Source organism: Daucus carota, chromosome 6 (assembly GCF_001625215.2).
Source record: "Daucus carota subsp. sativus chromosome 6, DH1 v3.0, whole genome shotgun sequence".
In the NCBI taxonomy this organism is placed as follows: domain Eukaryota; kingdom Viridiplantae; phylum Streptophyta; class Magnoliopsida; order Apiales; family Apiaceae; genus Daucus; species Daucus carota.
In genome coordinates this window covers 11,187,526-11,214,720 of record NC_030386.2, presented here as the reverse complement: position 1 = coordinate 11,214,720, position 27,195 = coordinate 11,187,526, and the positions used below count along the sequence as shown (strand labels likewise).

General features: G+C 32.0%; 1 protein-coding gene across 6 annotated transcripts in view; it reads left to right on the top strand.

Annotated features, from left to right (window-relative positions):
• LOC108227796 (uncharacterized) overlaps nt 1-24,006 on the top strand; it is a 30,117-nt gene extending 6,111 nt beyond the window's left edge. For 2 of the 6 annotated variants that reach the window (XM_064079317.1, XM_017403142.2), the window contains 22 exons: nt 2,517-2,640; nt 6,845-6,912; nt 8,613-8,699; nt 8,901-9,053; nt 9,170-9,265; nt 9,416-9,475; nt 9,550-9,668; nt 9,751-9,838; nt 10,718-10,822; nt 11,217-11,318; nt 11,443-11,495; nt 11,581-11,644; nt 11,748-11,882; nt 15,629-15,741; nt 15,817-15,910; nt 16,593-16,812; nt 17,660-17,790; nt 18,692-18,838; nt 19,777-19,905; nt 21,274-21,372; nt 22,536-22,574; nt 23,535-24,006. In XM_064079317.1, coding sequence (XP_063935387.1) covers nt 2,517-2,640; nt 6,845-6,912; nt 8,613-8,699; nt 8,901-9,053; nt 9,170-9,265; nt 9,416-9,475; nt 9,550-9,668; nt 9,751-9,838; nt 10,718-10,822; nt 11,217-11,318; nt 11,443-11,495; nt 11,581-11,644; nt 11,748-11,882; nt 15,629-15,741; nt 15,817-15,910; nt 16,593-16,812; nt 17,660-17,790; nt 18,692-18,838; nt 19,777-19,905; nt 21,274-21,372; nt 22,536-22,574; nt 23,535-23,672 — 2,364 coding nt within the window. In that variant the 3' untranslated portion in view covers nt 23,673-24,006. Of the gene's footprint in view, nt 1-2,516; nt 2,641-6,844; nt 6,913-8,612; nt 8,700-8,900; nt 9,054-9,169; nt 9,266-9,415; nt 9,476-9,549; nt 9,669-9,750; nt 9,839-10,717; nt 10,823-11,213; nt 11,319-11,442; nt 11,496-11,580; nt 11,645-11,747; nt 11,883-15,628; nt 15,742-15,816; nt 15,911-16,592; nt 16,813-17,659; nt 17,791-18,691; nt 18,839-19,776; nt 19,906-21,273; nt 21,373-22,535; nt 22,575-23,534 lie in introns of all 6 variants that reach the window. The other 4 variants (XM_017403140.2, XM_017403139.2, XM_017403141.2 and 1 more) reach the window with 3 other exon arrangements.
• Nucleotides 24,007-27,195: the final 3,189 nt, after the last annotated feature.

Below are 27,195 nucleotides of genomic sequence, written 5' to 3'. Positions count from 1 at the left end.
AACAAATTTGGGCAGGGGTAAAACAGATATAGGCTGAAGAGCATGGAGAACACGGCAAGAAGGATACCTTGTTTTAATCCCCAAGATTTTATTTGTTGCTTTGGGACACCATGATGACAATGAGACTAATCTATTTGGATATAAACCAAATTAGTTACTGTTATTATTTATTTTTTGTTTACTTATGTTTGGTGGCTAAGGGTCTGTTTGAGGGTGCTGTTAAAAATTGTTGTGCCGTCAGAAAAAATGCTGGTAAAAAAAGTGCTGTTGTAGAAATCAGATAACTGTTTGGTAATATTTTTGATATTTGCTTATTTTGAGTTATAATATAAAAATAATACTTTTTTTGGTGAGGTTTGATAGTGAAATTTGTAATAGCTTCCTGCAAAAGCTGAAAACAACTTTTTCCAAAAGCATGTGAGGACCTGCTTTTTTTAAAAGCAGCTTTTCAGCTAAAAGCTGCTATTCGGAAAAGCTGCTTTTAGATTTACCAAACAGTTTGTCACCTGCTTTTAAGCAAAAAGCTGTTGTTGCTGTTTGCAACAGCACCCCTAAACAGTACCTAAATTTTTTAACATGCCGGAACTCTTATCATTTGCATTCTGGCAACCAAAATGTTTCATTGATTCTACCTCTGCTTGAACCAAATTTAAAATTTGTAATTGATGCTTAAACATTAAATTCATAAACTTGGAGCGACTACTAGCATAATTTTTTAATAGCTCTAAAATACGTGACATTAGTTTATCCATATCTAGCTTTACTATAGCGGTCGTTAATTACTGTTTTAGTTGTTATTATAATCTAAAATACTTAAAATAGTTTGATCTACCTACTAGGAGAAAACATAGTTTGATCTTTTCTTGTCTCTGACTCATGGTTTATAGTCCAAAGTTTTATACAAGGATTTCATGATGGCTCTACTAGGATTTTAGCTAAATTATTGATGCTCATTGCTCCTAGTCTCTTGGTGACTGGCCAAATCCATTTTTGACTGCCAGATTATTGATCTTTATCCTTTGTCATGGTTGTGTTCAAACTCTGTATTGCATGATCCAATGTTATATCAACACTGTCTTATTCTTAAGAACCAGACCTGGCTTTTATCTTCCAAACTTTTGCCTTGTTGCATGTATTAGTAAAATAATATTAATTAATTTAGCATCCATGGATAGCCCCTCTAGCTGATAAGACAAGTTTTTTAGTGAAGTATCATAGAAGACATGCTTAAACAAATCAATATTTTTATCCTTGTTTATGCCATACACTTGTATTTTTTTGTATATTGTAACAGGATATTATAATATTACCAAATTTTAAATGCTCCCATAAACAGAGGATAAATTGTCTTGCCCCCATAAATGAAGAATTATATTCATCTACTGGAACACTACCATTTTTTTCTTCCTCTTCGCACAGATTTTCAACTTATATTCTCAAACACTTTATTAGCTTCTTCTTACCAACTTTTTGTAAAACAATATGTTTACACAGCTTTACTTATCCCTGAATGTTTTTCTTTTTGAATTCAAACATGTTGTAATTTATATCTGTATATAGCAATCTGTATTAGATTCGGTAGTGACTAGTGACTACGATGAACAATATCAAAATTGTAGTTATATAGACTTATTATTAAAGATAATCTTCTTTTGGCATGATTTGTAATATATGGTTAGATCTGTTTGAGTTTTTTGTCATCTCTCTGTTAGTTTTTTATCATTATTTGCATTTTTTTAATAGATATACTGTACAATCTTTGGTACTAAAACCCAAATATGTTTCTTGCACGCCAGAACTGTTAAATTCAAATCAGGCAACTAAAGCGCTTTATTTAATTTAGTAGATTCTAACTTAATATTGTGTGTTTATATTTGTTTCACACCTTGTGATTATCTGAAAAGTACTTCTTTTAAATAAAGATACCTTTGAAGATGAAAATTTACTCACTCTAGATTGCAACAGAAATCCGTAGTGCGAGTGCCAATTTACAGATAAGTAGCAATGCTAGTTGGCCAATGGAGCATGTATCCTATCTATTTATGCACCAGGCTGAACTGCATTCAAGTTAATATCTGCTTTACACTTGTAACTCTTTTGTTTTTATAAAATAACCCTAATTCGCGGTGCCTCCTTTTCTTTGTATTACCTTTTCCTCTATCTTTATAAAATAAATGCCGTTTACAAGTTGATTTTAGTTCTTTTTAATGTGAAACCCCACTGCTGTTTGAAACTTGTCGATGAGAGAAAAGTCATGTCATGATTTTAGTAGAATCAGGTGAGGCACTTGATCCTGGGTTTTGTGCTATATTTTACCTTGTATTTCCGGTGTTTGTTTCCATAAAGTTGTGTTAATTGACCAGATATTTTGATCTTGAATTCATCTGTGGTGCTTGTTATGTGTTGAATCTGTGTATATATTACTTCATATTCTTCTAATGTGTATTCACCCGTCTTTAATATTAATAACCATTTTCTTATCATCATAAAAAGTCTTTTAAATTTTCTTGTAACAGGCACTGGAGTGTTTGGTGAGATTAGCATCTGTGAGACGCTCCTTGTTTACAAATGATGCTGCACGCTCCAAATTTTTGGCCCATCTGATGACTGGAACTAAGGAAGTTTTACAAACAGGGAAAGGTATTTTGGTCTCCTATAATGGTCTTGTAGCTCTGCCTTTTTATGTCTACCATTTGTTATTTGAGTTTATGTGATGTTTTATTAAATTATGTATGAACTTCTGCTATTCTAGACAAAGAGGATCTTTGAGTATCATTTTCTTATTTTTTTCTAGCCCTTGCCTTACTTCGAAGCTGCAATATAATCCAGAAACGGGAAGTTTTGTTTTAATTGGACTCCTTTTTCCTTGAGCTTTTTTCTCATTAAACATGATGTTGATGTCTCAACTATTACTTTGTTATTGACAGGAATCCTATTTATTAAATCAGTCAAAGATAAATCATTTCTTGTTAACAATTTTGAGGTTCAACGCAATATCCTATCTTGGTAGCTAACTTAAATGCCGTATAGATTCGTCTAACACAATGTTGTAAGTTGATAATAAAATTGAAAAGACTATACACATTTCATGGTGCAGGACGTCACATGTATGCTCAAATAAGATATAATACTTATAATTTCCTTATGTTTTAGTTAGAACAATCTAGACAGTAATAAATACTGTAAAATGCAAGGCTGACTTAGATATAGCAAAAAGTCCATAGTTGTCTCTCGTCTTATAAGAAAATGGTGACACATGATCCGGTGATCATCGTCACTTGAATAAAATATCTAGCGAATAGTAAAGATGATGGCAGTCATCATCTTTAAATTTTATTGTAAAAAAGCGAATCCATTGTGTAACGATGGTTGACATTTCATGACTTATCATATTTAGATGGTCAGCTCGAGAGGTGACTTGCTAGTTGTCGACTAGTTCGATCGACTTGATGACTAATTGGTCGACTGGTGCAAAATCCGGTTCAAATTGAATAAATAAATAAAATAATTTTTTTTGTATAAATCCTAATCAAAATTAACACTAACAACGTGCACATGATGACATCAATTGTTCTCGGTTAAAAAAAAACTCGCATGTGTATGTGTTTGTTTATGTATGTATTGAATAATTTGAAGCAGATATAAATGTGTGTATATGCCTGACAAAAAAATGTGTCTTTATATGTATGTATATACCAGGTATATTATACTTGTATACAATTCATACTTGTATACAATTCATTATAAATTTGTTAATGTATCTATAATATATATCCACACATACATATAAATATATACTTTATACTCAATTATATATTTAATATATCATTACATATATATAATAAATATAATCTACAAATATTTCGTGTACTTTCGTGTATTTCGTGTACCCCAAATGAAAACCCATATCCGACACGAAATCTATCGTGTAATTTCGTGTTCGTGTACTTTCGTGTTTCGTGTATCGAAAATCAAAACCCGTATCCATTTTTTTCGTGTCGTTTCGTTTCGTGTTAGCGTGTTACGTGTCAAATTGCCAGGCCTAGGTATATATGTATAGCCTGGCGTATTATATATGGAAGGGGAAAAAAATGATTTTTGTAACTAAATATCAATGTTGTAATTAAAATATAAATAGGAATGTTGGAATTTTATTGCAAGAACTACATATATTCAGTGTCATCACCCATTAGAGGCCCACTCTAGCCCTACTAAATCCACCTCGGACTAGAGCTCATCAAGGCTCCCAACAGCCTCAGACAGGCTTCGGCCTAAGCGCCCCAGTAGGACTCAACTCGGTCCAACCAAGGCCCACCTCGGAGTCCCTTTCTAGGTCCCACAACCCTTCTCGTGACATTGGTTTCTATTTAACCATACACACACACACACACACACACATATATATAATAGATAGGCCGCCCAACCTTAGCTAATTGCCCTGAGGTTATAATATTTTGCACAAAAGTTGAGTTGCATTATTGTAATAATAAAGTTGACCCTTGTATTCACAGAAGTACCAACTGCCTAAGGTCAACCCCGGCCAGCAAGCCCTGTACACACACACACACATATAATTTAGTTCATCACTATTGAAATATCTACTGGTCAATAACTAGTCTATGAATTGTTGACTAGTCCACAAGTTGGACTTAGGTCGACTCAACTCGCCATACCAAAGTGACAACCATGAACAATAAAGTTCATGATGAGGAAAGGGAAAGAAAATAATATGATTTTGTTTTTTCTTTCTGTCAGTGAATAGTTTGATCATATTTGTTCATGATGAGGAACGATAAAGAAAATAAAAGGAGTCTTTTATTTTTATTAGTGAATAGTTTGATCATATTTAGTGTTTGGAAATTAGTGTGTTTGTTTATTAATTTATACATGTGGGGCTACTAGCTTATTAGTTAAGCAGTTTATTTGTAATAAAGCCGAATTGTTATCGGGCCTTAGTCCATTAGGTATTTTATTTTCTATATAATGATGTAATCCCCGCATATCATGGTAATTTTGATATGCGAACATTGTTTTCTCTGAATTGACATTGATTATTGTCAATTTAGGGAATTTAACTTGGGTTAATGATTTAAATTGCGATTCAGTCACCCTAGGGTTTGTTTATATCTTGTCTTGCATCAGTTCAGACACTACTGTTCAGTTTTAGGACAAAAAGGGAACAAGAAAAGATAGAGAATAAGACAGAATTTTTTGAAAAGGTATAGTAGGTGAATTGATCGCTGAAAATCCCTTATAGTACAATTTGGTAGTCAGATACAAGAGAACTAATAGTTACAAGGATAAAATTTTAGTAATTGACTTCTCATTTCATGTTAGGATTGTTAAAGTGTTTACAGATGATGAACCTTATGGGTGTCTAAGATGATGAAATTGCAATATCTGTAGATATGCATGGCTATGAGGAATAAAGAAGAATAATAAAGCCCCTTTAAACACGATTCATCAGTAATCAGTTCTTAATACTAATAGATTGGTAGAAATTAATGTAAATGGACATCAAACTGAAAGTGAGTGTAAACTGCAAAATGAAAGGTAGATGCCCCCAACATATATCCTAATACTGATCTGCTACCATAATAAGACAACAATAATCTGTTTCTAATGATAATATGAAATTAACTCTCTGTTCCAATCAAATAATGGGAACTATCCTAAATATTATACTATATAAAAATATGCTTAAGTCAATAAATCCAAACCTGCTGTCTAAGATGCAATAAGACGCTGTAGCTTCCCATATTGAATATGGAATATATTAATATCTGCATGTAGAAAGATCGTCTTGTCCTTTCCTACATACTCCATTAACATTAAAAAAATATAAACAAATAAACTCATTCAGAGTCAAAAATCATCTGGAGATATCACGTGGTACACCTGTGTGTACTCCTTTCACTAGATACCTGAAAATGCTCTCTCTTGAAACCAGGTGATAACATTGTGCTACCACGCTACTTCGTTCTTCTAGTTAATCTTGTGGCACTGTGAACTTTGATAATTAACTTTCAGCCTTTGACGACCTTTATTTCTCCACATTAAGTTATTGTAAGTCTCGTCTAATCTTTATCTTTACAGAAAAAGTGCAATATGATTGACCAAAGTAAATATATAAGCGTAGGCAGATATTTGGGTGGATGAGTGATGCAAGTCTTGATCTGAAATCTCATATTATTTGACAAGTGAAGAAGTAGGATGTTAATACCTCTCCTTCAGTGTTTCGAAAGTTCTTACTCGTGCTTGGACACTCGCGAACAGTGCAAGATTTGTGAGTCAGATAGTTGTATTCTTGCGCAAGTTCCAAATTGGTTACTAACGTGCTTCAAAAGCAAAACTCACACAAAATTTATAGCAAGATACTCGCGACGCTAAGTACTAGAAAATCCTTCCAAAAAAACAAAAAACATAATCCAGAACAAATCAGTCTCATCTTCTAATTATCACATAATCATAATGCCCGCGTCTTACTTTCTCTAGCCTCGTCGCCCTCTTTTCTTGCTGGTCTGGACCGTCAATGGTCGGTTCTGCCATCTCTTACATTTTAATTTTTCCTCTGGTATATAGTTCTAAAGTGATTGAGCTTTTAAACTTTTTCATTTAACGTCTTGTAAGCTACTTTTTGTAAGTATGTAAAATACTTTTCAAACCAGCTACAATTTTTTCCCTTTTAAGTAGATATGTTGGAAAAAACACACCGCTTAATTTTATTATGCCTTTGAGATCAACGTTGGTAGTGAGTTTTCATTATGATTTAAATTGCACTTTCCGTTTTTTTTTGTTAAACTGCAGTGCTGATTTGCAAATTTGTTTTTGTTTGGAAAATTAGGTCTTGCAGATCATGATAATTACCATGAATATTGTCGTCTTTTAGGGAGATTCAGAGTAAATTATCAGGTAAATTTGTTTGACATATTATTCTTCTAGACTGTACTCAAATGTGATATGGTGTGTGCACATAGATATCATTGCATGTTTATAAAATAGAATTGTTTGGTTGGGGACAATATTTGCGCGGGTATGATAATGAGATATGTACTGTCATCAATTGACTAGAAAACAAGACTCCACTTTTACCATTTTTTGCATTGAATATCGTAAGGTAACCTTTTTTGAGATGTTTAATGGTATAACGCACTTATTTAAATTAAGTATTGGTTTACTTCTTTTCCTTCCCGAGTGTTTGGTTTTGTTTCTATCAGTTAGCTCATGTCTCTAATTACTCATTAACCATTCAAATTGTGTAAAAACTCGTACTTGAGATTGTACATCACCGGAGTGTAGTGTAACACTATGTTGCATTATTAGGAAATCAACTTTTGGCGATCCCACATGTTTGTGGGAGGGGTATGGTGCTGATTAATAAGTGTGAGGGCAGTCCTCACCCTATAGATAGGCCTCGTAGCATTGAATGTACAGGTTGTATTATAACCCCGTTGGATCACTAAAAATCAAGTTGATGAGAATCGTGAGATTGAAAGTTCTATATTTCACTGTCGAAGATCGTACTAAAACTCTGAGATTGGAATCATGTATATAACATTTTAAATTATATATAACTATATGAATCTGTGTATATGTATATGTAAATGTTTATATATATTATTTAATTCTTAAAATGCAAACAAAATTTATTGTTATATTTTGTTTATTCAATTAAAAATTAGAGTTTATCATTAATATTAGATTTATTTAAATTATATAAAATTATCAAAAAGTATATATATGAATTTTAAGAAAAATTTGAAGAATGCCCGTGCATGACACGAGTTACAAAAATGATAATAAAAGTTTTGGTACGTGAATAATATATTATAAATTTAACTAAATTTTTTTATTATATAATAATTCTATTATTGTTGGTACACATCTATTTCAATTACATAACTACTTACTGGTTTCTTATATGTCATGGTGTTTCCCATGGACTGTTTGATTTTGTTTGAACAATTTTTTATGCTAATTGAATTGCTATAAGAGGTGCGATCTCAATAAAAATGCAAGTTACATGAATCGGGTAATAAATTAATAATATACTGAGTTCACCAACATTTTTAAAGCCGAACATACATAAGATTGGTCAGTTGGTTTGTAGTTTGGTACAGTCAGTTATAGTCTTTTAATTTAATGTATCAAAATAGATTAGAATCATTAGATCTACTATTATAGATTATGCAATATATTAATATTTAAGATGTTTTTGAAAATTTATGTTCGAATCCCCTCAACATGTTAAAATTAGTTCTTAAATAAACACATATAAGAAAATAATTAATTATTAAAGTAGATCCACACATCACACAGGTTATAGGCTAGTATGTATGTATATATATTCTATTAGAAGTTGCAACCCTGGACCTTGACCGAAGACCATCTCCATTGCACCTCTGTCTTTTAAAGTTTTTTTTTGTAATGTGAAGTTTGCAGTGTTTACAGTTCATCAGGTTGCAAAGTGCTAGTGCAAAATTGCTGGTGTTTTGAATAAACTACTGGAAACTGCAACACAAACCCAATGACTGTTATCATTTATATTATGGGATAGTAATCTTATCTGATATCATTCCGGGCTTGTTTAAGTTTTCCTACATATGTCGCAGCTGTCAGAGCTCGTTAATGTGGAGGGCTATAGTGATTGGATACAGTTGGTAGCAGAATTTACACTGAAATCCTTGCACTCTTGGCAGGTAAAGTTATTTTCTTGATTCTATTAGTGCGTGCACACATACATATGTATCTAGCTATATTTTTATTGTCTGGAACTGGAATTGAAGCAGGATTATGTGACCCTTTTGTTCATCTTACAAGAGGATAAGCACTCTTTCGAAACTAGTTTTTCACCCATTTAGTTCATGTGCTCATTCAGTTACTTGTCATGAAATATTCAGTGGGCCAGCAGCAGTGTCTACTACCTTTTAGGTCTTTGGTCTAGGTTGGTGACTTCTGTGCCATATCTGAAAGGTGATGCCCCCAGTTTGCTTGATGAATTTGTTCCCAAAATCATTGAAGGTTTCATCACATCAAGATTTGACTCTGTCCAGGTAATTTGGCATTCTTATCTCTGAGTTATTCTAGAATATTGATCGTAATATACATACACATACTTATGTGCATGTGTATTTTTTACTTGAATGTAATTTATCTCACACCTGTATAGGCGGGATTCCCACATGACCCTTCTGAGAATCCCTTGGACAATGTTGAGCTTCTTCAAGATCAACTTGATTGCTTTCCTTACCTTTGCCGGTTTCAGGTAAAATGCAAATATATGATATATGTGATGATGAGAAAGAAAAGGCCAATGAATTGAGTATTGAACTATTGGTTATGACCAATGTGCTTTTCCTTGCAAGTCTGTCAATTTAACTGTTCAATGATTTGATTTCTCTCTCCCAACTGGCAGTATGAAAGCAGCAGCTTGTATATTATCAGTGTTGTGGAGCCTATTCTGCATGTATTTTCGGTATGCTAATTTCTGTGATAGGGAGCACTTGTCATTCATTAAATATACATAAAATTGATCAAAGTCATCAATAGGAAAGAGCAAAACTTCCGTTAGGAGATCCGAATGACTTGTCCGTGATTGAAGCTAAGCTTACTTGGATTGTCCACATTATCGCTGCTATTCTAAAAATCAAACAGTGTACTGGTTGTAGGTGAGTAGCGCAGCCTCTTTATGTGGAGAACTGTTATTTTGGTGGTATAAGTCTTTAATAATCAGTTTTCTTTGTCATGCAGTACTGAGTCCCAAGAAGTAATCGATGCAGAACTTTCAGCTCGAGTTTTGCGCTTGATCAGTGCCACTGATAGTGGGTTACACAGTTTGGTAGGCTAGTTTGAAATACAGCTTCTTTTCTATGAAATAATAGATGCATGATAATATGACATAAACATTGATATTCTATTTAAGACCACTTTTTAATTTTTAATTTTTCTTTGTATTTAAAACATGATAATGGCAATTATGGTGGCTATTAATGCAAATCTCCTTCCCTTCCCTGTTCATGGGGCCATTAAAATGATTGAGTTACTTGCTTAAAGTTTAAGGATAAATTATGACAAATTCCTACTGTTGCATGAAAAATTATGTAATCGACTGAAGGAAGAAAAACTGGGAGAGTAGTGCATTGTGTCGCTGATGCGGTATGCTCGTAAACATTGCAAACTGAACATCAAGAGTAAAATAAAGCTCGTAACCATTGCAAACTGATCACCAAGAGTAAAATAAAGATGGGAATGCCATGAAAATAATTATCTGAAAAATTGAATGCAAGAAGTGGTCTGCAATATTATCATCTAAGGATAGCTTTAAGCCCATAAATTAACCTTATTCATATAAAAAACATCCTACTCTCCCATGATACAAGAATCAGAAAAATGAAGTCGTGACATAATTGGTTAGAACATTCTTATGAATATAGTTGTATAATGTGAGCTTTGCAGATCTTAACTCCTATGTCAGTATTTCCTAGTTATCTCGCAGGATATTATATTAATCTTCAAAGTGCCAAGCTTCCTGTTATGCTTTCAGACTGTTCTCATTAGGAAATTTTGTATCTTTTGTTTTTGCTATTTGCCTATTACTATAAGTAAAAGATTTTTTTTTTTTTTTGTATTATGCTTTGTGTTTACGTTTCTCAATCTACTCAAAAATTTCTTTCTAATACTTATAATATTGCATTTTATGTATGTGATTTTGGTGCAGAGATATGGTGAATTAAGCAAGCAAAGACTTGATCGTGCCATTTTAACTTTCTTTCAGCATTTTAGAAAGTCTTATGTCGGTGATCAGGCCATGCATTCGTCCAAGGTACATCATGTGTGCGTGTCTGTGTATCTTTGTGATGTTTAATATCAAGGAAGGAAAATAGTAGTATTGTTGGAAGATTTCTCTGGTATTCAAGTTGGTGCGTTTGGTGTAGGATAAAAAGATTGTGTGCAGGACCATAGTCTCAGTTTGTCTCTTCTTAGGCTAGGTAGTGTTTATAAGTCTGTATGGTTCTTAGAAAGTGCCATGCATATTGATAAATGAAATGAGAGCCTGGGACTACTTTATTTCTTAAATATATTTGCTCCAACTCTATCTATACTCTCTAGTGTTACTTTTCCCCAAGCTTTCCTCTCTGCTTCCTTGTAACTCTTGCTACTGAAGGGTCTGTCCTTACATCTGTGCACATTAAATATATCTCCTGTTGTTGCAGCAGTTATATGCCCGATTGTCCGAGCTTCTTGGACTTCATGATCATCTTTTATTACTAAATGTGATCGTCGGAAAAATTGCTACAAACCTCAAGTGCTATACAGAGGTGACGTTTCTGTTGTTGCTTGTATACAATTTTTTTTCATTCGGGCTATGACTGGCCTTATGCTAGGTATAGTTTTGGTGAAGTGCTGTGTATTAATTTTGTATGTGAATATGTTCACATGCAGAGTGAGGATGTAATTGATCACACCTTGAGTCTGTTCTTCGAATTGGCATCTGGGTTTGTTAATAAATTTTGTTTTTGGTGAAACTTTGAGTTGTCTTGTAATCTGTAGCTGGTTTAATAATCACACTTTTTAATGCAGATATATGACTGGAAAACTGCTTCTGAAGTTGGATACTGTCAAATTTATTATTGCAAATCATACTGTAATTTCTTATCTGCTTGTCAAGAATTCATTATAATATCAATATCATTTTGAATTTTTGTGTACCTCTGCTCAAAGATATTTTAAACTAATTTGATTTGCAGAGTGAGCACTTCCCCTTCTTGGTAGAGTATAGATGCTCCCGCAGCAGAACAACTTTCTTCTACACTATCGGGTGGTTAATATTTACAGAAGACAGTGCTGTCAAATTCAAGTCTGCAATGGAACCATTTTTACGGGTAGCATCTTCTGTCCTTACCTATTTTAATATTTCAAATGAATTTGTATTTTGTGTAGACATAAGGTTTCAGATAAATTACTTTTTCTATAATTCTTTAAATCAATTGCATATATTTTGTTGTAGAAAGTGTGAATTGGCCTAGCCGAAAGAAGTCACTTACGTTACCTAACCAAACAAAATACAGAATTCAATATTAAGGAAAAAACTCGCTTAAGGTAGGGAATATTGTTCCGACTTCTGGTGGATATGAACATTTTATGAATTTAAATTAAATAAGTAGTTTGTTGTATCAGTGTCCACTGTAATGTTACTGGTGCGAAGGAAGGCATTGTGGAATCTTGTTCCCTGATAACTGGCTATATATTATTAAAGATAAATATAGTATAAATAGACAGACATAAGAAACATTGAAGTCAGAATATTATACCCAGTTAACAAGTAACAAGTTTGAGTAACTGCAAATCTTTTGTTGATGCATGTACTATTATAAAATTTTGCAGTGCCATAAAAACTTCAGTAGTAATACACAGTTTTCAGGCCCTCCGGTCTCCATATATGATTCCACTGATCCTAAATTATTAGAACTCGACTTGTGGTACAACTGAAACCGGCACCCTTACCTTTATAGCTTTACCCATAGCCAGTGCCAGCCACATACCATATTTTGACTCAACCTGAAGTCCTGAACTCGTCCGCAGTAGTATCTTAAAACAAACTCACTGAATCTATGACAAGACTGAATATATAATATAATATTAAAATTAGAGGCACAGTTATATTACCTTACTTAGAGCATCTTTAACGGGGTTGGCTAAAATTTGACTTGTAGGTCATTATATGAAATTTGTTGAACATGTAAGACATTGTGCTTTGATGGTATTTGCTATATTGGTTGGCTCTATTTAAAAAATAGTATGTTATTAATATTTTAGGTTGTTATAAATAGAAAATATCACTTCAATATGGTAATAAATATTATAGAATCTTCTTACAGATTTCTTAACGTCTGCAGAGGTTCGACAAATATAGCCAGCATTAGGAGGTTGGCTATATTTGTAGATAAGGGGAATGTACCATTGGAGTTGGGTTTTTTTTTAACATAATCCCTATATTTTTTGTTTATACTATGTATGAATGATTTTTAGTTAAGGGTTCTATGCTCTTACTATACTTCATAATTTCTATATATATAACTTACACACACACACACTATATTACCATACCAAAACATGCAAAATATATTATAAATTTAAACACATATAAAGAAATATTAATTATTAAGCGCATGGGTTATAGGGTAGTATATATATGTATATATATAGAAACTAGTTAAATAAATTACTTAAAATAGCAGACAATTATAACTATATAATGATATATGAATATTTGAATTAACAAATATAAAAAAATATATTTATTCAATATTCTATTTTTGAATAAATTCAATATTATTGATATTATAAAAATAAATAGTATCTTAGTCGGAAAAGATAAAATCACAGGGCATTGCCTGGGAGCTAATCTAGTACAGTTAAATCTCGATTAATTAAGAATTAATTTACATAAATTAATAAAATTTTATGATCTCCAAACCACAATGTCGTATTTACAAGTGATGGAGAAACACGATTTAAAGAATAATATGGGAGTAATAATTTTGATGGATCCTGTTCTTCGAGATTGAAGTTTGCATATGCAATACATATCATATTAATTAATAATTCATTTTGGTTGTAATATTTAGGGCTGAACAAAAAACCGAAAAAAAACCCCGAAACCGAACCGAAACCGATAAAACCGGTCCGATGTTATGGGTTCAGTTCCGGTTATTGGTTAAAACCGAACCGGTAAAAACCGAACCGATTATTTAAATATATAAATATAGGGTCAAGAGAGAACCATTAGAGAGAGAACTCATAGAACTCTTACCTAATTTCTAGTATTAGTTAGGGTTCAGCAGCAGAACTTCACATGCAAAAAATGTCAATATCTATGTTTTATATTATTAAATTATTTTTGAACACACACAACGATGAAAAAACATGTATTTAGATTTGAATCCTAAAAATCTATTTAAAATTTAGGGTTCTGCAGCAGAACCTTAATGGTTCTCTGGTTCTATTTTAAGTACTTGTTCTCTCTTGAGCGCGACCCTATAAATATAATATAATATATTCTGTATATATGTTATGGGTATGTTCTGTATGTGAATTTTCTGTTTGTCGTGTCAAATTATTTACTTAGAAGTTGGCTGCGTTAATCCTTAATTTGCATTCAAAATGTCTCATGCATGTGTGTTGATTCTTCCACAATTGCCGAACCGGTTCATGCTCTCCCCTAGTAATATTATCAGTTATCTTGAATAGATTGGGAGGAATAGTATAAAGCTGGACACTATGCGTAGGATCAGAGGGGAAAAAAGTTCTGTTGATGCCACCATGAATTAAAAACTCTATACTGGTTTAGTATTTATTCGGAGATAGTTATAACTACCAAAAAACAAACAATTCTACTTTCTATAACCAGGGTACCATCAATTTGCATTCTGAATCGCATAGAGTTTTTTTTTTTTAACTGGCTGTGCTTCTCTTACCAATTACAGTTTCCTGCATAAGCAAGTGATCTATGTTTCTAGTAGTTGAACAACCTCTTGGATTTTGGATTGCCTGGCAAGTGACATATCAGTAGATACAAACCAGGATGACTCATTATAAGCATTATAGCTCTGCATTTCTCCGAGATCTTTTTTAGTTGAAATCCTTAAATTTGAGTTCCCAACTTTCTCTAGATTATAACTGTTTTACGGAGAGATAAGTTATCAGAATTTTGCAATAAACTTTTTTTGTTTAAATGTATTATGACAGATGACTCCACTAAGTACTTAATTGAAGTGAAATAACCTACAATTTCTGCTTTTGGAAGATTTGTGTTTCTCTTATGCTTTTTTTTTTTCTTGTCAATTTGAATTTCAACCCATATATGGTACATAATAGTTGTTCTTTGAAAAAAGCATATAACTTGGGGTTTGGGAGTACCACCAGTTTGGAACAGGTTGACTGTTCCAAACAGCAGAATGCAATACTTTGGAGACGTCACATCTGAGACTTGAAGTACTGAACTTGTTGAGGAATATAATATTACAAACTACATCCATTTTGGTTTTGTTTCTTCCAAGTCAAATTTGACTATAAGTTTATATAAACCTATTTGGTGTGTTTGTTAAGTGACAACTTGTGACGTGAAACTTGTTGAATCTTAAACGTCGGTATATATATGGTAACAATGAGTTTGTGATTGAGTGAAAAATTATAATACCCTAACTCGTGTAACTACTAGTCGTTCCCTTTTTTTTTTTTTATATTTAATAACTTGCAACTTATACAATTTTTTTTCAATGAAAAGTAAGTTCATTATTTATTAAATTATCCAGATAGATAAATAACTAGTAAGAAAAACTTATATAAGTCATAAAACTTTGAGGAACAATTACCTTATGTATAAGTCATACAATAATGTCTGGCAACTACCATTTTTTAAAGTAACCACGAGCCGAAATGTTTAGATAGGTATCGTACTGGAGAAGATTGCTACATTATGCACAATGGTTATCGACTATCAACTATATATGTGTGGTTCATGGTATTGTTGGTTGATTCCAATTTAGCCTTTTGATGGACAACCTCAGTTTATGGACTAATATGGCCATGAATTTCTAACTCTATAGTTATTTGGTTGGGAGTTCAGGTATTTGTGAGCTTGGAGTCCACTCCTGATACAATGCTTCGATCTGATGCCGTCAAATATGCATTAATTGGAGTCATGAGAGACCTTAGAGGGATTGCAATGGCAACCAATAGGTTGGTAAAAACATTATCTATAACATTTTTGATGACTGTTCATATAACACTTGCTTTCAAATTTTAATCTTTCAGTAGGAGAAATTACGCGCTTCTGTTTGACTGGTTATATCCCAAGCACATGGCAGTTCTGCTGAAAGGTATCACACATTGGGCAGATACACCAGAGGTAAGTATCACAATTTATTGCTTTCTCTTTCAAGAAGCTGCAACTTCTGTTATTTTTTATTCTAATGGATTTAGGAGGCAATCAAACATTCTTTTGAATTGAGTAGTTTCTGCATTGATTTCGGGAGGTAAAGCTGATTTATGAACACATTATTGACCTTTTTGCCACTGTATTTTGTTCAACTTCCCCTAAAATTTCAACATTCTTATGATTGTTTATGAGCTAGTTTAATTTTTTGAGTATATATTATTTAAACCCATTTGACTAGACACTTAGATTAGTTTAGTGTTTATATTTGTATATATTAGGATACTGAACATCTCAGACTAGGAACTAATTGGAGTCAACATATCCTCTCTATCCATTTTTTCATTTTTGTGGGTAAGGAAGGTGGTGGGTGGTGGTTCAGGTGGTGGTGAAGGAGTGATTACCAAGTCGATGCTTGTAGGCTGTAGCTTAATTTTCCAGTGCCAACATATCATCTCTGTGGCTGTCTGGATCATGGAATTTTTTATCCGCTTTAGGAATAGGAATGCGATTATAATACATTTTTTATTGAATATGCTGTCCCATTAACATGAACTGGGTCACTAATTGTTTTATTAAACACTTGTGCTATATATGTTGTAGATTGAGTTTTTGTCTTTATGTATTAATATCATGATGTAATCAATTTCTGCAGGTTTCCACCCCATTACTTAAATTCATGGCTGAATTTGTGTTAAATAAAGCTCAGCGTTTGACTTTCGACTCCTCTTCACCTAACGGAATACTGCTTTTCCGAGAAGTTAGCAAACTACTGGTTGCATATGGATCAAGAATACTGTCCCTTCCTAATGTTGCTGATATATATGCGTTTAAGTACAAAGGAATTTGGATTTCTTTGACTATCCTCTCAAGAGGTATATATACTATTTTACTTTTAGGTCCATAAATGGAAGGTCTGCTCTGCTTTTTAAGTTCTTCGATTATTATTATTATTATCTAACAGACTGTGCTAGTTTATAAATAAATACGTGACGCCCTTAATAAAACTTCTTAAGTATACGGATTTACCATGGAATCAGTGCTTTTTTCATATAAATATATAAGAATATGAATTCATTTGTAGCTACAAATTTACAACAAAGTAGTTCCAAACGTTTTCATTCATGTTTAATTAGAAGTGAATAACAGAAGTTCTTTTCTGTATTGATATCATTTGTTGACTATATCTGGATTTTCTTATCAAACTCAGTATAAATATTAGCGGCATGATATATTTTACAAGACGAATTGACCACTTCTCCCGACTGAATCATGTATGTTTGACATTCCTTCTCACCCTGAATCCTTAGGAGGGCATAAACACAACTCTTTTAAACTAGTCTTTAGTGCCATGTTAGATATCAATTCTTCCAAAATCTTAAGGTGCTGGGGATAGCCAATATAAGGATTATATATAAAACAAGTACCCTTTAGCTTGTCAAAATTATTAAGGACACTTGACTGTTTTCACCAACAAGGTTCAGATTCATGTCACAACTTGTCCATGTTCCCACATTAGGACATGTGTAAATCATTGTGTTCAAGCCATTAATAGCTGCTTATCTGCTTCATATATATTGTTTGTATAATTGGATAGGTAATGTTGTTGGTTTCCAATGTACTTGTTACTGCATTTAAAAAAAAAATTAGAAGAGATGCAGGTGAGAAGATATACATCTTTCGTTTGCTAAAGTTGGCCTTTTTTTCCTGTCAAAATGGCAGCTCTTGCGGGAAATTATGTGAACTTTGGTGTATTTGAACTATATGGTGACAGAGCACTTGCTGATGCACTTGACATTGCACTGAAGATGACTCTTTCAGTTCCATTGGCTGATATTTTAGCATATAGAAAGGTACAGTTAAACCTCTTTAAAGTACTAACATCGGGACCAAGGAAAAATATTACTTTATCGAGAGAAAAAATACGCCGTATCCATCATGTCAGGACCAAAAAGGAAAGAAAATATTTATTTAGCAAGTCTATATTAGTTTTGGTAATGGTTGGAGCAGAAAACTCGGATATGTAGTTGAGACTCAACTGTTTGTTAATCTCAGTTGCAACTTATTTGGTTCCATATGCCATTCTTGTTGTTTTGAATCGTCTTCTTGTACTCACTTTATAGTCTGGTCATATACTTACATGTCTTGGGTTATAATTCTGTTTTTTTTACATGGTCGATTGAGTAAAAACTCTACTCTGTCGCATAAATAATAAAGTCCTATACAGCACAGTTAACACTTGTACTTGTACAGGACCAACTTTTCTGTATAGCATGGTCTCTTGGTGATTTGTCAAAAAACATTTTAATATGCGTGAGAAAGAAAGTTGTAAGCTGAGACTAGAGAGGTTTAAAAACCATTGTATTTCAAAATTGAAAAGTAGCTCTGGGCATAATATAGTGAAACAATTCAAGATAGATGCGTCAGTAACATGTATATAATGTTCTATGGTAACTTACTATCCAATATACTTGATATAATAATTTTTACAGTACATATGTAGAAAGCTGCCCCATGGTGAATCCATTCAACCATTCCTAAAAGTTACCCACAGTATATAAAATGTCAATCTGCTGGTAATATGTGACTATCCTTCTTACCTGAAAGTAGATGTATGACCAGGACTAAATTTAACTTTACATTTTGATTCTGCTATTGAAGAAGTATAATGTCAAATTAGTTTTTGTAGGAAAACACCTGATGTATTGGTTGCATTTGATGACCAAATCTAAAGTAAAGTATTTTAACTTGCAGCTGACAAAAGCATACTTTACATTCCTGGAAGTTCTGTTCAGCAATCATATTGAATTTTTACTGAATGTGGAGACAAACACGTTCATGCATATTATTGGTTCGCTAGAATCTGGGCTCAAGGGTCTAGATTCAAGTATTTCCACACAGGCATGTCTCTTTCTGATGCCCAAGTTATTTTATTCTCTACTTCATATTTAAGGAGATATACATATTTCATATTACTCTGCACTTGAACTCATAAAATATAGCTTACTATACTAGGAGCTCGTTTTGGGAATCTTAAAATAGTGAAGAGTATCTCCAGCAGTGTCCTAAGTAGATTCTCTAAATATATGATAAATGATCCAAATTCTGAAAAATAGGGATTGTATATTGATTGACAACTCCAACAATGATCCTTATTTGTGTTCCCTATTATTATTACTATAGTATTAAATTCAAATTCTTTTAACAAAAAGATCATGGAAAAGTGTGGGAAAGAGTGTGCAAAAAGTAAGAGTTGAATATTTAATCATTAATATACAATGAGGAATGGGTTAGGGATTACCTATTTATGAGGAATGAAAAATGGATCCTAAAGTTTAGGGAATGAGTAGGGAATCTGCTGGAGTGAATTTTTGTCCATATTCCTCAAAATTTTAGCGTAGGACATCATATAGCTAATCTTCTGGAGATGCTCTTATGGTTTATAGTGACTTGATGTGACAAGTTGATCAAAAAAGTATATCCTACCAACTTGTGGCTTTAGGTCAGTTTATGACTTATTTTTAACTTTAAGCTGGATTCTGACTTATTACGTAACCAGAGGTTTTTGAGCTTAAAGTTGAAAACAGCTTAAAACCTGGGCAAAATTGCCCACACGCTCTAGATCTGTTCCATAGTTCTGCATTGCCCCGAAAACAAATCGTAAAAATTTAATTTTAACATTTTTTCAATAATTCAGTTTAAAAAAATGTGATTTTTATAAAGTATTTAAAGAAGTACAAATACTCTGATATTCTATATGCCAAATTGGATCTCCTATCAGGGCTAATTTTTTCCCAGATCATACTCATAAATGTCCATATTATATTACTCGGTTGCAGTGTGCATCTGCAGTAGATAATTTGGCTGCTTATTATTTCAACAACATCACTATGGGAGAGGCACCCACTTTGCCTGCTGCAGTCATGCTTGCTCGTCATATAGCAGAATGTCCGAGATTGTTGCCTGAAGTAAGTCTTAAATTTCTGGAATTTGAATTAATTGTTTGTTCATCTTATAATAATGTGGAACAATATATGATTAGTTTTCCTGTTATAGATATAATAACTATGTAACCAGTCTGTTGCTACGTATTGGAGTTGGCAACATTAGTGGATATTGCACTGTGTCCGAAAGTTCTACTTTCTTACTGCGGATATTGTTTTATAATATCAAAGTTAATCTTGTAAAAGGACTAAGAAAGGTTTTTGCAGCCTTTGTGAGTGTGGATTAGTATTTTTTAACATACTGGTGACCTAATTACAATTTCGTGATGATTTCTCGACGTGGCAACGTGGATAACTAATGTATCTCAGCTCAAATTGTACAAAACTAGCTAGAAGTTTGCTAACAACAGTTTATTAGGTAAAAGAATAATACATATTTGATAGCTGAATTTACACTTTTCCAGGTATAATAAATTATGTTTCTTTGGTTGTTATATGATGAGTTCGCAGTTTAATATATGCCTCCACTATTATATATGCTTACTTCTAAACGATAAAAATAAAGTTGTCCCATTGGGCATTGGGTTTCAGGGCTTCACTGGATTTTATATTTTACTTCCCCTAAAACAGACATGATCATTCCGCACTTTTGGAATGACACATGTTATTCTCCTAAAATTTAGGATACAGGTACATGCTTATACTCAGTTCTCACGAACAGCATGGACAATAATACCGAACATTTATGGACAATAATACCGAACATAAGGCCCTTCACCTAGTTAACTAATGTAAATGCTCTCATCTTTTTTAAGGTCATTTCCGAAATCTTTGACAACCACATTTGTTACTGTTACAACTCCTATCAAACATTTTTATGTAATCACTAATTGAAGAAGGTTTGTCCAACTTAATCATTCTTGGACAAGTATTACCTAAACTCAGGCATAGATGAACTTTAAACTGGGCAGTGGAAATTGTAGGTTCATGGGTAAGATTAGTAACGACCTATCCTGATTAATAAACAAGTTTGACATGAATGAAATTACACATGTTAAACTAAGACCTAACATGACAACTTAGATATATGATAAACATGGATCAGTAAATCATTTCTGAAATGTTCATTAATACTCTTGAATTTTATCACAAACAGAGCCATGTTATAATTTATCTGAATGACATTTCCTTTGTGTAAGATCTGAATGACATTTCAAGTTTGCTACTGGAACAATGTGTCTGTTCAATCTAGAAAGTTAATATTCTTAAGCCAGCTTTATATCTAGTTGCTTGCACTATATACTAATCTTATTAGAGTCAATTCGTTACCTCGAATTATCATCAAGGAAACAAATAAATTAATAAGGACTGCTTCTTCTTTTTTTCATACAGATACTTAGGACACTATTCGAGATTGTTTTATTTGAGGATTGCAACAACCAATGGAGCCTTAGCAGACCAATGCTGAGCTTAATACTTATTAGTGAACAGGTAATGCTTAAATTTGATTTCCTATCTAACAATTCATCTGCTTTGTACATGATAAAATGATTTTTAAATGGCTTTGGGAGGTGAAAATCTGAAAGTGTTGCCAACTAGTTTACTTTAAAATATGAAAATTGAGTGAAAATACTGTGCATCTTTTTGACTACATTGTAAAGCAGGATACCGTTAAAAATGTCTCTTGTGTTTAACAATTGTATGAAATTAAAATCTGACTCAGAATATTAGGTTATAGTCTTATAGATATGACCCTTGGCCTTTCTATTTACTTGTTGGACCTTGTGATGTCGAACAGAAGCTCTGTAGAAATATCAATCCTTATAATAATATTATTTTAAAGTTAGATGTTGTATATTGATCTTTTTATATGAATATTTTTTCTTGCCTATTTTCTGAGGCCTGTTATGGCATTTGGCCATTCCAAATTGATTGGAATGTCCCTTGAAAAGCTTCTCTGACCCAAATATAGTTCTGTTTCATATCTACTCTCGAATACCAGCTTTTTTATTATATATTTTCATATCATGATAATGAAATTATGCCACAAACTTGAGTGCATGAATATAGTAAGGTTGTTTCTTCTGAACTTTAGTTTTGTTGAGCTTCTTGTTGAAACTTGTATAGTTTGCTTGATGACTCGTAAATATTTTTATTGCTCACTTGAGTAATGTATAACTAATAAAAGAAACAAATGTAAAAAAGTGTTGCCGGTTTGTGGTTTTGTCAAAAGAGTGGGATTTGCAATTATTTGGGTGCAAGTCCTGAGAAGCCATAGGTTTCTTTTGGCCATGGTGCAGGGTTTTTTGATATGTCTTGGATTTTCTTTCCTAATATATCATAATCTGTTACCAGATAAGAATATGAAAAACTTGTGCCAATTGAATGTATAAGACATGTAAATCGTTTGCTATGTAGTCTATATTCTGTGTGACTATACTTGTGTAACATGTTTATGTCTACATCTAGGGTACACCCTGACATTGATTAGTTAGCCTCCATTTGAAGAATAAGTAGGAAAATTAGATTCGAGAGTTGTATATTCTTATATCACCTGAAACTGCATACTGTATATGACGACTGCATAAAAAGTTAAGAATCACATATCTTACAGTTACGACCTGTAGAGTATACTTATATCTATTCATCTGCAGATATTCACTGATCTGAAAGCTCAAATCCTGGGATCACAGGTTAGGTTTATCCACTCATCACTTTTCTATATATATGAGAGCATGAAGCAGAATACTGGATAAAAGCATGAATCATCAATATAAATAAATAGCTTTGTTATAGTAGTATTAATGTTCTGAACATATGAAGCTCTGTGTATGTAATTTTGCTAAGTTATTTAGTGTCATTATTATTACCAAGTTGCACAGGTTAGCTTATATGTGGACTTCTGCTATATTTTATTTTTCATTGTTCTTTACCATATAAGGTCTAACTTGTCCTACGGGCATTGAACTTTGGGTGATGGCTCCCTCCAGCACAATTTAAATGAAAATGTCCAAAACAAACATACGAAAATCTTGGCCCTGTCCTGGCACATGCATAATGCGTTTGAAATTTGCGTCATGCTTAAATGCATGTCATACACCTGTTACGTCCTTTAATTAATAAGTTCAGCTTGATCAAACGCATAGTATCCATGTGTTAATACCATTATGTGAATATCTCTCGTGTGAACAGAGTGCTTATTAATTGCCTCTGTCTGTGGACCCCACATTTAACGCACTACTGTATATCAACATTAATAAGCTGCTGCTCTGGTTAAAATAAGATTGGACCCACTAGCAAACTACAACCAGCCTATAAAGCATCGTTACAACCAGATTTCTTTGTTATTCGCATTTCAGTTTGTGATCGTGACAACCAGCTTTCTTTGTTATTCTCACATCAGTTTGTGTTAAGAAAGTGCTAGTCGGGGGCCGGGTTTTTCTACTGTGCTGTTTTAGGTACCCGGGTCTCAATTGTGTGATCTTTTGGTCATTATCTCATGAACTTTGTCCTATATTAAATTCGGGTTTTATGTAGATAATAAGGTGACTTTAGACTAGCATACCTGCAGGCAAATTTTTTAATTCTCTGTTATCCTCTAGGCACTTTGTTTTTTTGCTTACATTAACAGTTTGGTTTTTTACTTCTTGCAGCCAGTGGACCAGCATCAACGTCTTTCCTTGTGTTTTGACAAACTTATGGCTGATGTTACCCGCAGCTTAGACTCGAAGAACAGGGATAAATTTACCCAGAATTTGACTGTTTTTAGGCATGAGTTTCGTGTCAAATAGTGCTATAAAGATCCTAGATGCACTGTACAATCTTATATTTGGTGGAGCCACAAGGCAAGGGAGGAAGGCAAGTTATATGAAATATGGGAAACATGTAGAACCAAAGTTTTTGTATTGTACATAAGACTTGTTTGTTCATAATAGAAACAATGGCATTATAGCTGTTGAAGCATTAACCTGTCTACCTGGTTTATAGGTGTGACAACGGGCCATGTTAGTTTGGATTGTCAAAATCCAACCATAACCATTATCTTTCGTTTTAGGTTTTAGGTTTTAGATCGGATACCAAAAATGAAAAACAAGTCCAAGATTATCAGATTTTTTTGGGTTTAAATTGATTACTGGAAGATGAATATTAATATCAATATTAATTTTTTTTAGAAATAGAAATGTGTAAGCTTCGGACCTGTACCTGCAGCAAAGATTGCATAATATCATTTGATATACATCTATTATATTACTAACATTTAAAGTTGTGGTTGATTTGTATTTTGATCATATTCTATAACAATTTTTAGCCATTTTTAGATTAAAATTAAATTAGGTCTGTTTTTTTACAGGCCAGTGAAAATTGATTAATCAGTAAAGATATTTGTACTTGATGCCTTCGATGACCCCCAATATACATGTGAACATTCTCGGTATAATATCTTTTGGTCTATTTATATACAGATAATTTAATGATTTAATTATTAAAAAATTATTTAGTATGTTTATTAAAATATATTAATTCAGACATGTCTATAGACAGGGTTTTGGCCCTCAATAACGGAATTTGACAAACTAATGCCCAAAAATATCAATATACCTAACAAATAGCCCTGAATGACGGTTAACGACGCTTTTGGTTTTTTATTTTTTTAAAAACATAAAACGCTACTCAGTATAGGGTCTAAACTTTTAAATTTTTTTGAAACATAAAACGCTATTCGCAGAAGCGTTTATGCTTGCGCTTGTGTAGGTCAAAAGCTTGTTTATGTGCTGTTTTAACCTTATTTATTTATTTTTTTACAAATAAAATGCTTCTGGCGATAACGTTTTCAAAAAAAAAAATCGAGATTCCATAAAGCCAAAGTCTTCTCAAAAAATTTGAAAAAAAAATACATTACATTCATTTTTAGAAAATCTAAACACTTGTGTATTCTTAATTAACAAACATCATCAAAAGGACAAAAAAAATGAAGAACTCGACAGTCAAAATCAAAACCCGGTGAATACAATTCCAACACCCAAAAATCATGAAACAAATACGAGTAAGCTACAAATTAGATGATGTATCTTTTTACAACATCAAAACACGGGAATGATTAACTGAAATAAAAATATAATTATGCCGAACTAGATTTTTTACCGAAATCAAATTTAGATGGTAGGGGTGATAGAGGAAATTGAAGGTTTCGATTAGATTACTCGAACTTGAAATTTGGAGTTCAAAATCACCTTCAAAATTTGTGATTCTTAGAAGGTTTAGGAACACTCTGAACAATTAAGAGCGTAGAATTTTGTTATATTTTCTGATTTTCCAATTCTTTTTATTCATGTACAAGTCAGTTGATTAGGTGTAAAATTTAACAACAGATTTTAATACGGAAGGACTTAAATTAGAAATTTTAAAAGTTATATTACCTAAATTATAGAATCTTTATTTGAAGGACTAGGCAAAAGTGGGTCGGCTCAAAACATTCTCGGGTCTTGAGAAAATAAAAATGAGGCTTCTTTTTTATAAAATAAATTTTATATTAATAAAATATTGATACATCATCATTTAGACATTACAAAATAAACTTTTTTTTGAGACAGAAACCATCTCAAAATAATTTTTTTATTAGCAGCCAATACATTGCTTCTGTATGCATAGCATTAAATAACTTTATACATACAGATGTAAGATTTTGACATGTAAATGTTAATTTTATTTAAGTAAAAATTGTGTTACTTCATATTAGTATTTGTATTATAAAAATATAAAGTATACGTATAGTTTAGTACAAAGATATTTATTATTTTCAAGTAAATAAAACATTTTTCAATAATAGATATTCTAAATTTCATATTAATTATTAAATGATTTTAATCTATTTTTTATTAATAAATAATTTATTATTATTTGGAAAATTTAATGGACAACAGTTTACTATTGAAATTAAAAGTTAGAAAGTAAATAATTATAAAAAAAGTTAGAAATTAAAAGAATTCAAATAAAAATGAATTGATACATATATATAACTTTCAATATCTCATTTTATCATAATTGTGACCTCTTTTTTGACAACTAAAACTTGTATTTGGATTACAGAGAAAATAATCATTGATTGACATTTATTATGTTATAGATATAAGTAGAAAAATTATTGTTTGAGCACCAAAAAAATACAACTAAATATATTTATTTGTAAAAACACAATGATCATATATAAATTATTCCTAGCGTAGAAGCATGTGTAAGGCACGGGCCAGCATTTATAAAATATATATTATTTATTATAATTACTAATTTTGTTTGCTTTTATAATATAATTGTGTTTTTGTTAAAATTTTAAGCATAATTTTTTTTTGAAACCAACTAATAATATCAATAATATCTAATTCAAGATAGTAAATATATTTTTATTTACTCAGACTAACACGAAATAATTTGTATATGAGATATTTTTACAATCATTGAAGTTTGGCAGGCTATTCAATTCAATTATAATGAGGTATAATTTTTAGACGCAAATTATATATTTCGATTTATGAAATAGGTAAATAATTGAAATTGATTTAATATGTGAGTTCATAATATGATATGATCGAATTCAAGCACATGAAGTTTAACTATACGTACGAGTCGATCAAAGTATACACATAATAATTGTGATCTCCCTTTGTCTTTCTTTCTCTCCCCTCTCTCTCGATCTTCTTACAACCGATCTACACATATTTATATGTTGAACAATATTATGATCATCAGTCGGTCGAGCGATCATTTGCTACCCTATTATTATCTTATCGTGAAAGTTTATCAATATTTATTAAGTTGATCTATTTTTTATAAAATCATATGTGACTGCTTATTTAATAGTCAATTGTCTAAAACTCGACTGATTTGAGTTGTAATTTGGTTGAGTACCTGCACTCGAACTCTTTTCCAAGCTAATTTCATATTGTTTGGATGATAACTCAATTTTGAGTGTCACTCGAGTAAAACTCGATTTTTGTTTGTTTTTTATAATATAATTGTGTTTTTATTAAAGTTTTGAGTATAATTTTATTTTGAAACCAACTAGTGACATCAATAATATCTAACTCATGATAGTAAATATATTTTTATTTACTCAAACTAACGTGATATAATTTGTATATAAGAGATTTTTACAATCAGTGAAATCTAGTGGACTATTCAATCAAATTATAATGACAAAGGTAGAATTTTTAGACGCAAAATATATATTTTAATCTATAAAACATATAAATAGTTGAAATTGATTTAATATGTTCACAAGTTACGATCACCTGTAGTGATATGATGGAATTCAAGCAC